The sequence below is a fragment of the Pseudopipra pipra genome, chromosome 17 (genome assembly GCF_036250125.1).
Source record: "Pseudopipra pipra isolate bDixPip1 chromosome 17, bDixPip1.hap1, whole genome shotgun sequence".
NCBI lineage: Eukaryota > Metazoa > Chordata > Aves > Passeriformes > Pipridae > Pseudopipra > Pseudopipra pipra.
Window position 1 is genome coordinate 2,462,148 of NC_087565.1, and position 15,367 is coordinate 2,477,514.

The following is a 15,367-nucleotide window of genomic DNA, read 5'->3' on the forward strand; positions in this document are numbered from 1 at the left end:
TTTTAGTTGCTGCCTTTGGCACATTTCCACATTTTGAAGAGGTTTCACTTTTTTGAATTAGGCACAAGAGCAACGGATGTACTGACTCATATTAACTCCTTGAAGAGTTTAGGATCTAAGTAGCTTGGGGTCAATGCTGTAGAGCAGCTCTCCAACACTTACATTTGAAGTGCATTCTGTGCTTTGTTTAGAGCCATATTGAGATTTGCATTTCCTACTCTGGAGTTCCCAGTGCACAGCTTCTTGAAGGAATTGTCCCTGTCTGTCTCTAAATGCTTCACATCCCGCTGTGGAATTTGACCTCATCTGTTGGGTGTCTTCAGTGTGGCCTGAGAGATAAAAGAGCCCTTGACATCTGCACACCAGGCCAGCAAGATAAGCTGGAAAGGTGGCAACATCACGTCCCACCCTGTATAAAGAAATCAAGCAACCAACTTTGCAAGAGGACAGTTTTTACAGACAGCTGGAGGAAGGATCTGTTGCCCAGCAGAGTGAGCAGGAGCTGAAGACTTTCATGGTACAGGGAACCAACCATGGGCCAAGGTAAGCAAAAATCACTTTGGTTAGTTCCAAACATTTGCAAGCTGTGTGTCAGGGAAAAAAAACAACTGTTCTTGCTCCAAGACAGTGTTCACGAGGCTTTAGAAGAGCTGAGCTTACAGGGCAGGAGCCAAGACTGTGCTCTAAAAGCTGAGGGAGTTGGGTTTGCATGGCAGACTGCACAAAAAGGCACAGCAAACAAAAGCTGGTATCAATGTCTAAGAGGAGCTTGAGAAGCAGCAAGAAGCAGCTAAGGCAGACAGGTGAGAGTCTGGAAGCAAAGGTAAGTGAGGTACCCTCGACAGAGGGAATGGAGGGCAGGGGTGGTGGGAGGTAACCCAGACTATAAAACTGAAGCAGAGATGATGAAGTGTTTTAGCCAAGAAGCAGGGAGAGGGTCCAGGTTCCAAGCAACCTTGAAGAAAGTGACAGCAAAAAAGGCAGCTCAGTAGCCACTTGACAGCAGAACAACCAAGCTCAGAGTGAAGGCTCCCACAGTTACTGGTCAGAAAGTCTCAAAGGCAGGGAGGGAATGTCTGACTGGAGAAAACATTTGGTCAGCTGTTTGTGTGTCTCAGAATGTGGCTCTGGGCCAGACTGCAGGCAGTTCACAGCCCCAAACTCATTTTGTATCTTCTCACACTACAGGTCTGAGCTTCAAAAAATGCGATTTCAAGGTCCCCATGAACAACAATAACCACCACACAGAAGAAATCAGCACTGAAAGGCTGATTGTGAGGCGGGGGCAGCCATTCACCATCACTGTGAACTTCTCAGCTCCAGTACACAACTACCTGCAGCAGATGAAGAGGAGCTTCCTCATTGCACAGACAGGTAACACCACTACCAAACCTATCAGAACTCCACACTCCTGAAGAACAGAGCTGGTGGCAAAGCCATCTCCAGAGCTGGACAGAGGTGCCCACATTTAGACATGAGGCAGTGAACTGTTTATCTAAGGCAAAGTAGAGTCTCCTGCTGCTGCAGGGTCACAACCAGATCCCTTTCCAGAAGAGACACTGCAGCACAATAACCAATACAGGTTCACTACTCCATGATTTGAAAGTACTCACAAGATCTCTCCTGGCTTTTGGTTTAGGAATGTTCAAACTTAGGTAGCCTTAAGGAATGTTTTCTAGTGAGACCCCTGAGAAGGGCAGCAACATTCAGCCCCAGCCTGTTTTACCAAAACTTGAGCATTTGGCTGTGACTCTTGTTCTAAGACTGAATTCCAGGAGCAGCAGGTCTGCACCATTCTGGCAGTGAATACACTGGTTTCTACAAATCTATGAAATGCACATCTCACTTTCAAATGTGGAGGCCTGAGTGCAGCAGTAACCTTAGGAAGGTTCACAAGGCATCAAGCTGCTAATGGGTTTAGACTCTCTCATGAGGAGAGCTGTGGCTCCCAAACAGACAAGGTCCCTGCAGTCTGCACAGGTGAGGAATAAACACAATGTTTGGAATAAACACAACCAGATCTCTTTGGCTACAGGACGACATCCTTCCAAAGGAGATGAAATCCAGACTGAATTTCCCATCTCCAGCCTGGGAGACCAGAAGCAGTGGAGTGCAGCACTGGAAGAACAGGACCTGTGCTCCTGGACCCTCACTGTGAACACCCCTGCCAATGCTCCCATTGGCCAGTACACTCTGCTTCTACGTGCTTCCCAAACTTCCCACGACCTGGGAGAATTCACCCTTCTCTTTAACCCCTGGTGCCAAGGTATGTGGTCAGAAATGGAGAGGCAGGCTGGGATCAGTCACTTCACAAAAACAGCTTTTGAGCTCTGGCACTTTGCCCTCGTGGAGGCTGAGGCTGACCCACCCAGTGCTCCCTGCCCCTCCTGCCCTGCTCCTCACAGCACCTGAGGAGAGAGGAAGGGGCTAAGAAAGCTCAAAGTTGCCTACCTCAGCACTTCTGTCCCATTGCTGGAGTACTCCACTGCCAGAGCCCTGCCCTTCTGCTAAGGAAAAATGCTTGATGAAGTGTTTCCTATAGGAAAGATTTTAAGATGAGTCAAGATTGTAACTAGTCTGATTAAGGCCACTGTATCTTTCTTAGTATTAGAGAAGTTACCAGCCAGGAGAGTAGCAGAGCCAGCAAGTGCAACTGCCTAGGTCTGGAGGAACTTTTTGAACAAGGAACAGAGATTACAATGAAATTCTTTTTTCCTGTCTGATTCACAAACTGTGATATTTTTCAAGGCAGGATGCCAGGGACTGCTGAAGTCCCTGGAGTGCAGTGGAGTCTCCTGATGTCAGAGAGATGCAAGTGCATCTGAGACCAGGAATGTTTTCTTCCTGATGCTTTTTCCCCTCTGATCTAGATGATGAGGTGTTCTTGCCCAACGAGGCACAGCGGCAGGAGTACATTTTAAACCAGGAGGGTGTCATCTACTGGGGGACTGAAAATGCAGCTGTAGCACAACCCTGGGACTTCAGTCAGGTAAGCCAGAGTTCCAACATGTCTGTGCCCTCTCACAGCCACCAGCAGAGAAGGGTACATATACCTTGTGTGTACAGGATGCTGATAGCCTTACCCATCTCTGTGCTGTGGCTCTGATGAAAGACCTTGCTCTCTGCACTCACTGTCTTTGTCTAAGCCTGTGCAGGAGAACAGGGACCTCTGCATGAAATCACATAACCCCCTATATGTCATTTTAGCTACCTTCTCAGGCTGTCCTATATAAAGATATGCATTGATCTATATCCGAGCTTTGTGTGCCTTCCTTTCCAAAACAGGTATAAAAGCATTTAACAGAACTTAGTAATACTGTCTCTGTATTACAGGTAAAGTGAGGACAAGTAGATCTTTCAATTTGCCCAAGGCCACCTGACACAGCCAGTGATTAGAACAGGACAGATTCTATAAGACAATCAGCAGAAAGGGAGAAATAACCTGCACACTTCCAAACCCTCGTAGGGACTCAAGAGAACAAAAACTCAGGCCGGATTTCCTGAAATTATGTGTTCTTGTTTCAGTTTGAGCAGGGCATTGTTGACATCTGCTTCACACTGCTGTGCATGGGTGAACACCATCAAGGAGAGAAGGATCCCACCCAGCGCAGGAGCCCTGTCCACGTCTGCCGAGCAGTGGCTGCCATGGTAAGGAGAGCAGGCAGCAGCCCTGGCACTAGCAGGGTCCATCTTCTCAACCCCAGCTCAGGGCAACCCACTGACCAAAGAGGAAGCCTGCCCAGGGCTGTTACAAACCCGACCTCCTGCCCACCTCCAGCCTGTCCTGATATTCCCGCAGCAGACAAGTAGTGCTGCAGGAGTTTCTTAGCAGTGACTCTATTCACTTACTGAATAAATCTCAGAGGACATTGCTGTGCTTGTTCTGCTCAGCCAAGACCTTCATGCTTTGCACCAAAAAAATCCTCTTGGTTTCAACTGCCTTGGGAATGGCTTCATCAAACAGGATTGGGTTGACCTAGCAAAGAGAGGCAATTCCTTAATACATCTTTCTCTCCTCCTTCCCTGCAGCTGAACTGCAATGAGCTTAAAGGAATCCTGGCAGAGTGTGAGGCCGGGAAATACCGTAATGGGACACCCCCTTCCAAGTGGCTGGGAAGCAGCCCCATCCTCTGGCAGTGGATGGCATCGAAACGCCAGCCTGTCCGCTACGGGCACTGCTGGGTGTTTGCTGCAGTCATGTGTTCAGGTACCTCAAAGTCGTGCTTCAAAGACCTTCATGTTGAGCAAAGCCTTATTTGGTCTGCAGGACCTCTAGCATATGCCTAAATTCCTGGATTAACACAGATCCCAGTAACACAACCCTTAATCTTTAGGTGAGAGGCAGATCCCCAGAGTTTCCTCGTCAGCACTGAGCATCACTAGCTTTGAGATAAAAGAGTATCAGTACATCCATTCTCTGAAGGCACCTATGAGATCTTATTTCCTGAAGGGGCAAGGACTGTTGCAAAGTCCAGACAGCAGGCCTGTGCCATTCCTAACAGTCCTAGCACCAAAAAAGGCTCTACACCCATCAGCAGAGGCACCCTTAGGGCAGGATGCACAACTGATTCATGGCTCTCTCTTCTGCACAGTTCTGAGGTGCCTGGGAATCCCTACCAGGGTGGTCACTGGCTTTAAGTGGGCTCACAACACTAAGAGCAGCCTGAGTGTGGATGAGTATTATGATGAAGATGGGACACTGCTCGCTCAGGACAAGCGTGCTCGTGTCTGGTAAGGAAACATGGCAGGGCCCAAGCAAGAATTTGAGACAACACCTGGATGTAGGAAGTGATGGGGGGGAACAAAGAGGTGAAAGAGCTGCAGGGAGGTGGATAGGAGACAGCTCAGCTGAGATCCTGTCTATATGACCTGTCCTTGATAAAGTGGGCAACCCAAACTGAAGAGTGCTTTATTACTAAGGCCCACAAAGGAATAATGATAGCCCAGTCCAGCCAGAGAAATTCCACTTGAATCAAAAAACATGGTCTCTGTGCTCTTCAACATGCACTGAACTCTTTGAAAGGAGCATTGACCGGCTGTGATTTGGCTAAAAATTTACTGTACCTCAGGGCCCAGTCCCTTGGTATAAGCTCGTGATGTCTCCTGCAGGACCTTCCACGTTTGGAACGAATGCTGGATGGCTCGGGCTGATTTGCCACCCCAGTACAGCGGGTGGCAGGCACTGGATGCCACCTGCCAGGAAAAAAGAGAAGGTAAGATACCAGAGATGGGCTTGAGAAAGGGGGGAAGAGGGAGCAAATAAAGCAGTTCAGTGTTCCTCCCTTTCCCAACTTCCAGTGGAAAGATGCAACAGGACAGGGACTCACCCTGTTGACTTTAGGCCCAAAATCATTATTTATCTCTTTGGTTTATGCAGCTTATGTAGCTTTAAGAGCTCTATCACAGCACTGCTTCCTAATGTCTTCCTGAACTAGATACTTCACTAATCCCAGTATAGGTCTAAACTAGGGATGGCTTTAGCTGGTAAAGCATCTGAATCTTAACTAGGCCACGTTTTGTCTTCAGGTCGATCCTTCTGTGGGCCAGCCCCTGTCCACGCCATCAAGGAAGGAGACACAGAAGTCGATTATGATGTTTGCTACTTCTTTGCTGCCATCAATGCCAAGTGTCAGGTCTGGATACAAAGAGCAGATGACACCCTTAAACCAGCTTTTGGTGGCACAAAATACACTGGTAACAACATCAGCACCAAGAGTGTTGGCAGTGAACGCTGTGAGGACATCACACACAACTACAAATATCCTGAAGGTATGGGGTTGGCCAGTGGCTGAGCACCTTCCTTGGCAGTGTTGCAAGTGAAGAGGAAAAGGCCAGAGAGCAGAGCCAAACCAAAACACCAGGGTCATCCACTTCTCACAACTTCCCCTTCTTCAATGGCACGAGAACACCCAACTCTGTCTACAGAACCAAAGCCTAAATTTCATCTGCTTAATTGCATTAACCAGGTCTGTGGATGGCTGGGTGTTTCTTTACCAGGCACTTCCACATCTGGAAAAACTTTTCTGGTTCCTGTTGCCTCTACACTCTGTACATTCACCTCCCATTACCTCTGTAATAGATAGACAGACAGATAGATAGAACTATTTCAGACCCCAGATTTCTGAAAAGGACTGTTATGCTCTCAGATATTGCCTAAATCTCTCCCTGAAAAAGTAGCTTCAGAATGTAAGTGCTGTTTCCCTGACCCAACCCTGCCATCTCATCTTAGGCTGTGGCATGTTGTCTCCTTGGCTGCAGTCCATCACATGAGAACACAGCTACAGCAATAGTTGAAGAGGCTACAGTCTCCTTTACTCTGACAGATGTTAGCACCAAGGTGCTTTAAAAGCTATGACAACTCTTCCCAAGTAGAATCTGTCAGGTACATCCAATGAATATCCTGTCAGCTGAAATTCTTGAACTGCTCCAACCAGAAGCTCAAAAGGATATCTCTCTATGCTCTTAGAAACAGTTATCCACAGTAGTGCCAGGATAAATCAATGCCATTCTCCTGCACTTGCTGCTTCCCACTAGTAAACTGGAAAGGATACTAAAATACGTGTTCCTTTTTGTGACAGGCTCTCTTAAGGAAAAAGGAGTACTTGACAAAGCCTACAGAAGTATAAGGAAACTTGAGACAACCATCAGCAGCAGCTCAACACTGTTTAGCTCCATTCCTACTGCCCTTGAAGAGCCAGTTAACCTTTCCCTCCACCTCCAGTCGAGTAGTTCTCTGCAACCGGGACAAGATATTCCACTTTCCATTGAAATGTCTAACCACAGTGGTGAAGAAAAGGCTACTCAGCTGGTAGTTGGGGTCCAGTCTCTACATTATAATGGTGTGCCCATTATCCAGCTTTGGAAGGAAGAGTTTAATTTTAACCTCCAAAGCAATGAAGGTAAGGACTTGGCTGAGTGCATGGCTAGAAAAGTGTATCTAGTTCTCACTTCAGAAAAAATGCTCTTAGCCATAAGTTTACAAAAGGTTGTAAATGATTGCCCAGAGAGGTTGTGGAGTCTCCCTCATTGGAGATATTCAAGGACCATCTGGACACAATCCTGTGCCATGTGCTCTGGGATGACTTTGCTTGGGCAGGGAGGTTTGACCACATGATTCACTTCCAACCTTACCCATTCTGTGATTCTGTGAAATACAACACTTTGGCAACACCACCTTAGAGATTTTCAATCTGTGAATCCAGCTGGGATCACTTAAGCATTTAAAGGCTGCAGCTTTCAGTACAATGTTGGGCACTAAACACTCAGAGGTCTCACACAGGCAAAGACCAGACTCTACTCATCATCTGTTATTTCACCACTCTATTCCAGTCCACAACCTGAAGATCCTTGTGCCTTACTCATGGTGTGGAAAAGAACTGGGGGAGACCCACCTGCTCAGGCTGACTGCTGTGCTGAGAGATGAGGCCTCCTGCTACATATACCTGGCACAGGAAGAGATCAGCGTTTCTGACCCCCTTCACACTATTGAGGTTAGACTGGGCTCATTCTGTTACTGCAGTAGGGAGAAAACAGCTTTCACAGTCACAGGCAGCAAAACAATTCTGCTGGTTCAGTGGCTCTCCTCATGCCTTGTTCTTTCAAAGCACTGGGATATCAGTTTGGGAAAGGAGAGTTGGGCCAGTGTTGTACACAGTGCTCCCACTTCTGCCTTTTCTGGGTGTGTGCATGAGGAAATCCTGCTGACTCCTAACTCACTGACTACTCTGGAAATCAGAGGCTGCAGAAGGAAATTAGAGCAGAAGAAACTAACCTGGATTTTGCCTCTTCTGCCAACTGGCAGCTCTGGCACCAAAAATTATACATCTCCCTTTAATCACAGAAGAATCTTTTTCCTTCTCTCAGTTTCAGCTCAGTTTCCTTCTTTCAACAGCTTCCAAAAACCATGGTACAGTATCAGCCAAGCACAGCAAGGATCAGCCTCCTGAACCCTTTCCCCAAACCCCTGGAGCAGTGTGTGGTAGCAGTTGCAGGGCAAGGGCTCATTTACAGACAGAGGAAGTACAGGTAAGTGCAAACTGATGGATCTGAGAACAGCAAATGGAAAAAGAGACACAATACAAGCTAGAGAAACCCTTGCACAGGAAAGGCTATCCCCAAAAATAACCAGGCAACAACATGGCAGGAAGAAACTGCTTCAGCATGAAAGCCCCAGGCATTCTGTCCTTTATTTACATACAATACAGAAGATTTTCACACTCAAAAGGAGAAGCTAACAGAACTTCCAACGAATGTGTAACGCATAAGTTGAAGCCAGTATGACATCTGTGAAAGCTTCAACCCCAAAGGCCTAGAAAACAAAAGGAAAAGCTTCCTGCTAACAAAAGGATAACAAGAGAAATATCACAAGACTTAGTCAGAAACTCACATTAAATAAGACAAGTCAGAGGTCACTGAAATGAGCCATGAAGTTTAGAAATTATTTGCTGTTGAGAAATCAATTACTCTTTAGTGAGCCACTTGAACATCCTTAAGTAGAGTAAAACTATACTGTTTGTGACATATCTTTCCACCCATTTCCCACTGTAAGCAATAAAGACAGTCCCTGGGTACAATTGTAGTGGTGTCTTCCCCTTCCCAACTGAAGAACCAGGCAAATGTGACTTAGCCAAGAGTCATCCAAAAAGGTGTGCTCTCCTGCACAGGACAAACACCCCACATTTATCTGAAGAAGCTGCATTAGGACAAAGTCACCTTAGATGGCTCCATGGGGAGTTTCAACTTTCCTGTCCTACCTCCTGCCCAAACTACTGTCAGATGACAATTCCATTGTGGTAGTTTAGATAACTGCTAGCTTTCTTCTATTTCTTTTTCTCCTTTCTTTTCTTTTTACTTTTGGCACCACACTCCTGTTTAGCAAATGCATCTCCTAGGCCCAGGGAACCAGAAATACAGAGGTGTGATTCCTGTATAATCCCTTCTCACCTTTCAGGTTGGGATCTGTGCAAGCTAAAAGCACTCAAGAGCTGCAAATCCCATTCACCCCCATCCGAGCAGGGCCCAGGAGACTCACTGCACAACTTACCTGCCCTCAACTCCAGAGCCTGAAGAGCTACAGAACTACTGACATTGCAGCTGCCTGAGGCCCAGCTTGGAACAGGTCCTGCTTACAAAAGAGTGGTCATGATCTGTGCCCTGATCTTAGGCAAGCACAGATGTTAAGTTTAATAAAAGTTAAGTTTAAAACCATGTCTGATTTTGATTATTTGTATAAATTCGACTCTCTCCCATCTGGCACTATGTCCACTCTCCAGTTTCAGAAGTTGAACCTTACTGTGACAAAGATGGGCTGAAGGCTCAAGCAGACATTTCTCACCACACACATGTGCTGAACCCACCACTGCTGAGACATTTTCCCTCCCTGTGAAAACAAAAGGATATCCTGGAACTTTAAAGTGATGATACATGCAGCAATTCTCTAGAGAGATACACCCCTCTCCCCCTACAGATCCTTGATATTAATAAAGTAGTAAACAGTATTTTCTGCTGCTTTCTGAGGAAATAAATAATAGAAAGCTGTTCATTGCTCTCTAAGGTTAAACAGGAAACAGCAACAGTGCAGCATATTTTATAATGGTTCATTGGGCTGCTTACAAAAGAAGCAAGACCCCTTCCTTCAGTATATATCCTCTGCCACCTGAAGACAGATAAAGCAACTAATGCAAATCTAGCAATATTTTATTGTTCTTTGAACCCCACAGTAGTTGTAATGTCTGAAGAATGGGGCAGGTTAAGATGCAGCACTGCATCATCCCAAGAATCCAAGTAAAATGACAACTTCTGCAATGGCAAAGAGCAACTTCCTGGAAAAGTTTTTCCAAGTGGCAGTAAGGTTCTCTCCTAGAAACATTGTTCTCATCATTCTCCGAGCAGCTGAAGAACAGCAAAATTCACTGGAAAAGCACATGCCAGAGCCAGTGGCAGCAACACACGTAGGCACAGGAGAGCTAGAGTTGACCCTGTGTGAAGTTCTTGATTTTGTTCATGTTGTGATCTACTGCACCATCTAGAAACTGCACCCAGCCTTCCTCTGATGGTGGACACACATGGCTTGTCCTGCAAAAGTGGAGGAAATTCATTAGGAAAGCCTCCTGGGTGTCCTACACCTGTGCATCCAGGCAACACAGGGGTACTGTGAAGTGCTGAATAACCACAGCACTAAACAGGGCAGATATAGCCCCAGAGGGCTTTGAGCAAGGAAGAATCCACATTCATGTATGTAGTCCCAAACCTTAACACACACGTGTGTGTCTTCAGTGGGAACTGCTTTCATCCCTACCATCCTTTTCTTAGTCTCACCCCTCAGATAACATCATAACTACTCCAAAATGCCAGCATTTACTGTCTAGAAATGAGTCATATTTGACACGAGGCAGAAAGGTCTGAACTTTCATAGCAGGGAACACACACTAATAAAACAGTAGCTCATACTCACTTTGCAATCTCTAAGACCTTCTTTAACACTGAGGCCAACTTAGCAGCCTAGAAGGAAACAAAAGAGAAATGAAGTGAGCCAAACGTGAGGAAAAACAGGGTCTCAGCAGTACTGGAAAGGAAAGAGAAATGCAGGAATGCTCAACAGCCAAAAATGAGTAAAACTGCCACCAATCCTGATGCAGAATGGAGTTATCTATCACTGCCAAGCTGGAAGTGTCTCCCATCCTACTGCTGGCTGGGACAGGTAAAAATAAATACATGTATGGTTTTTAAAGCATACATTAAAATGCTTTATTCAAAAAAAAGACAAGCCTATTAGAAATTGGTAACTGATATTAAGATATGAAGTCACAAGTGACTGACTTTAATGCAATTTGACATTAAGCAATACTTTCTTTTTTATTGCAAAAAATCATGCCACTGGCCAAAGGCATGAAACCAGTTTTGTCACTGGACATCTCTATGGATTACAGCTCAGAGCTAAAGCTCCAAGTGGTCATGCCCTTCCCAGAAGAGGTAAAGATGAGGAATGTATTTCCACCTAAAGGAAGCTAAGGAAGCTAAGAACCACTCTTCAACCCTAAGAAATCTTTACTGAGGCAGTCACTAACACCTCCCTCTCCCTGACAGTCACATAACCCCTCCAATTTGATTTCTCCCCATTCTCTACAGCCCAGTCCCATGCACAGGCTGCAGATACTCACATTAAGTCGCACAGCCAGAGGGTTCACAGGTGGGTACATGCTCAGTGCCAGCTCATCAACGCTAGGATAGAAAAGAGGGGAGCAATGGAAGAAAGGTCCTGCCAGCACAATTCATGGATCCTGGTCAAAGGCCACACCCAGCCCTGAATGTAAGTCAGGAACAGCAGTGCATGACAAGCAGACATCAGTCATACCCATGGGATGTGCCCCTCTCACCACAGCGTGAGATGTGGCCACAGCTCAACCCCAAATTGCAATGTCTGTTCCCCTCCTGACCTGCACAACTCTCAACAGCTTATGCTATAACAGTCTCCCCACCACCTGCTCACAGCTCCAGCACCATAAAGGCAGTCCTAATCCATTCTCTAGACCTCAAGAGAGACCAGGGCTGCTCCAGAGCAAAAAGCAGCACAGGGAGAGACCTGCTTACCTTGGACTGATCTCATTAGCAATGTCTGCAAGGTCATCCAGCTGAGCAATCTGCTCTGGAGAATCAGCTTTGCCATAGGCCTTCACTGCACCCAGGACTTTCTTCAGGCAAGCTTTGGAAGCCTTCATTAACCCCATGCAGGAGCTCAGCAGCTGCCGGTCACCTTCTGACCAATATGTGTCTCTGTTGCCCCGAAAGCCCAGCTCTTCATCTTCCATGATGTCACCATAGGGATCCTGCCCTTCCACCAGTGCCTGAGAACACAGATGCACTGAAAACCCAGAGCCTGACATCAATTCCAGCAATAGCCGGAAGGAAAGGGATAACATCATCTAGACATCATGCAAATAATTAATGGGGGAAATCTCAGCTGGTTAATCCCAGAACTGGATTAAGATAAATTAATCCCCCACTCTAATTCCACAGTGCAAACAGCAAGAACCTGGTAAATACTGCCATTCCTACATCACCCTAAACTTCCTCCCACAATCTCCCATGTCCCCCATTTCAGGACATGGCTTTATGGATACCTTACATCAAGTAAACCCAGTTTGAGATTAAAAACTCATTAAAATCCATGCAAAAACCAATAACCTAGGTCATATCAGAACAAATTTAAACCAAAGCCTGTATATAAAACAATCCCTGCATTCCATCACTGAACCACCACAGGGGGTGGTGGGGCACTGGAACAGGGCAGTGGTCACAGCCCCAAACTTGCCAGAGCTCAGGCATTGTTTGGACAATGCTCTCAGGCACATGGTGGGATTGCTGGGGTTGCCCTGTGCAGAGACAGGAGTTGGACTCGATGATCCTTGTGTGTCCCTTCCAACTCAGGATATTCTGTGAGTCTACAATCCACCACTGCAGGTTCCTCTGAGGCTCAGGGGCTTCCTTACATGTTCCATCTCCTCCACAGCATCCTTGACCACACCCAGACATGCAGTCAGAGCTGATGCAACTGCTGCCTGGTTATCTGCAAAGGAAAAGGATAAAAATTGTGGCACCCCACCGTTTCAAATCAGTTTGCAACAATCTTCATCTGGGTTTGCCATCATTAGATCTTGAGATTGCAGGATCATACTTCTTGCAGAGCTCAGAGCTGCACTGTTGTCATGCAAACAATCTGGCCCAGCTTCCAAGCTTATACATTTCAAAACCAGTCGGGTTTTGGAGAATGAGTGAGCCTTCATTTTACCACCTAGAATACCTTTGCAAAGGCTACTGATATTCCAAGGCAACACCTCCTAGTCCTGTTGTTCTGCATTTACAACACTCACCTCGTGGCAGGTTGGACACTTGTTCACATGCCTCCCACACACCTCCAGTGGATATAAGCTGTTCCTGAGATAAGCTGAAACAAAACAAAAGCCCCCAAAGTTAGACTCAAGTATACTTGTTAACAAGTATACTTGTAACTTTTTCTTCCTTTTTTTTCCAAAAAATTATCATAAAATCATAGAATCATGTGATTAAAAATTACCTCTCTGCTGGAGCATTGAGAATTGTGTCTGTGAGCTGGATCATCCCTTCCACTACTTCAGTGGTAGCATCTCGCACCATCTTCCGGAGAGTAGTACCTGGGTGAGATTGAGAAAGAGCAAGAAAGCTGCCACAGTCAGCACTGACAGAAAGCAACTGCTGAGATGAACACAAAGATGAACACACAGACTGCTCTGTTTGTGTGGATACACTGTATAAATGAAGTTACAGGTAGGAAGGAAGCAAGATGCTTCCCAGTTCCAAAAGGACTCTGGACAATAATTTCAACACTTCATAAATACCAACACTCAATCAACTATACAACTTCCTACATTATCATTCTTCCACAGATGGAAATCTGCAGGAGTAGACAGACAAGTAGTTCACTCATAAACACGATCAAAGTCTACAGAACAGCTGATAATGGGATAACCTGCTAATGAAAGTTTGCTTTCCTGTGGATGCCAGATCTCATACTGGGCTCTGAAATACGGGGTTTCTTTATACAGGGGTGGCTGCCTTGCTGTCACTATCTCACCTTGGCCCTTGGGGAGCCAGTAGTACACTGTGGCAACTGCAAGAATGGCATTTTGGACATCTTCACTCAGCTTCCTGCAATCCTGAAAATGGAGATGCAAAAGGATCACCTTCAGATCATCATGAGTAGCACACAGCTGCAGCATATTTAGAAAGTCTCACAAGCAATCACTGGCTTTCAGACTGCTTTGAGAAAAGGGAAACATAATAACGGCCGTCCTGTTTGAGAAACAAATCCAACACAAGAAGAAAATACAAATAAACAAGCTGTATGCATAATAACATGACTGGGTAACAAAACACGCCCTGGTGTGGTGGTCATACACCAGAGAGGAAGAAGTAGCTTAGATCATTAGTCTGGAGATTTTTTTATTCCTGTCCTCCAAACACAGGTGTGATAAATTTCTCTCAATTAATAGCAAAAATATTTCATATTCTTTGTTGGATCTAAAGTCTGTATTCTACAATATTCTGTTTCTATCAGCAACTAGCTGCAACTGCTAAAGAATGTAAGAACACTTCTAGTAAGTATGTCTCCTTAGCTTATAGAAATTAGTTCTCTGGGCAGCTCTTGGATTGTGTTAATGAACTCTACAATACACAGTCCATAGTGACATCCCTTGTTTGCACTGGACCAAATTGTTTTAATCAAGTGAACCAAGAGACACCTGAACCTTCATGCACAGGGGCAATTTCACAGTCTGTGGAGGCTTTCACTCACCTCTGCAGAAGGTAGCGGAGGCCTTGAGAACGCCAGACTCAGCTTTGTAGCTTCCTGTGACGTTACTTGGAATGTCTGACCTAGAAAAAATCCAATGGGAGCAAAAGAAAAGAAAGTAACTTGGGTAAAGGATAAAAGAACAGAGCGGCTTGATGAGTGGTATCTCTGATGCTACTACTTGATTATCATTACTTGCTTGATTATCATTACTTCCTTCCAAGCCATACAAACACATACACTAAATCCCACTCCAAAGCAGAATTCCATGGTGCCATGTATGTAGCTTGTGTCCTATGCCTGCTTTTTTTTTTGTTTTTTTTTTTTTCTCATATGGCTGGTAGTGATACCCACAACCCCAGTCTGCATCTCGGTCCATGACCTCTTCACCAGGATGCACTGGGAGGCTTTAACAGGGACCAAAGGCTCTATAAATCTTGTGTACCAACGGTTCAATATCGGCTGCTGCTTTGCCTGGTGACCACTGTTAGGGTGGTCAGGCACTGGAATAGGTTGCCCAAGGAGGTGATGGAGTCACCATCGCTGGAGGCGTTTGAGCGGCGCCCGGATCTGGCGCTGAGCGATGTGGTTTAGGGGTTACAGAGGCAGCGCTGGGTTGACAGCTGGACTCGATGATCTTAAAGGTCCATTCCAACCCTGACGATCCTACGATTCCACGAGCGGAGGGTACGTGCCAAGCGCCGGCTGGAGACCCGCGGGGGATGGGAGCCCTGCCCGGCAGCGGCCCCGGCCCACCCCAAAGCCCGGTCCATCCCCTCCCCGCCCGTACCTAGCGCGTCCCAGAAGCGCGGCAGCTCGAACGGCTCTCGGCCCTCGCCCGGCTCTCCCTCTGTAACGGCACAGACACAGCTCAGCCCGCGGGGAGCCCGGCTCGGCTCGGCCCGAACCCCGCCCGGCCCCGGCCCGCACCTCGCACCCGCGCCAGCACCGCCCGCAGCGCCCCGCGCACGTCCCGCAGCGGCTCCCGCGCCTCCATCGCCGGGAGCGGCCCCGCAGCGCCCCGCGCGTCACGTCCGCTCC

The 15,367-nt window shown here is 46.6% G+C and overlaps 2 protein-coding genes across 3 annotated transcripts; one reads left to right on the plus strand and one right to left on the minus strand.

The window, feature by feature from the left end:
* The first annotated feature begins 357 nt into the window (after positions 1 to 357).
* EPB42 (erythrocyte membrane protein band 4.2) lies at positions 358 to 9,207 on the plus strand. Its single transcript, XM_064673719.1, has 13 exons — positions 358 to 543; positions 1,189 to 1,374; positions 2,036 to 2,266; positions 2,871 to 2,989; positions 3,526 to 3,648; positions 4,030 to 4,207; positions 4,593 to 4,731; positions 5,110 to 5,213; positions 5,527 to 5,769; positions 6,579 to 6,899; positions 7,330 to 7,490; positions 7,892 to 8,025; positions 8,951 to 9,207. The coding sequence occupies exons 1-13, from the start codon at positions 534 to 536 to the stop codon at positions 9,099 to 9,101; spliced, it is 2,100 nt and encodes a 699-aa protein (XP_064529789.1). The 5' UTR covers positions 358 to 533; the 3' UTR covers positions 9,102 to 9,207.
* CCNDBP1 (cyclin D1 binding protein 1) lies at positions 8,155 to 15,360 on the minus strand. Of its 2 annotated transcripts, XM_064673726.1 has the most exons (11): positions 15,257 to 15,360; positions 15,117 to 15,176; positions 14,330 to 14,409; positions 13,610 to 13,691; positions 13,073 to 13,169; positions 12,870 to 12,943; positions 12,489 to 12,565; positions 11,590 to 11,843; positions 11,160 to 11,220; positions 10,454 to 10,500; positions 8,155 to 10,074 (listed from the first exon to the last, which is right to left on the minus strand). In XM_064673726.1, the coding sequence occupies exons 1-11, from the start codon at positions 15,321 to 15,323 to the stop codon at positions 9,966 to 9,968; spliced, it is 1,008 nt and encodes a 335-aa protein (XP_064529796.1). In that variant the 5' UTR covers positions 15,324 to 15,360; the 3' UTR covers positions 8,155 to 9,965. The 2 variants fall into 2 exon arrangements, with proteins under 2 accessions (XP_064529796.1, XP_064529797.1); XM_064673727.1 differs by lacking the exon at positions 15,117 to 15,176 and having other exon boundaries at positions 15,257 to 15,345.
* Between the last annotated feature and the right edge of the window lie 7 nt (positions 15,361 to 15,367).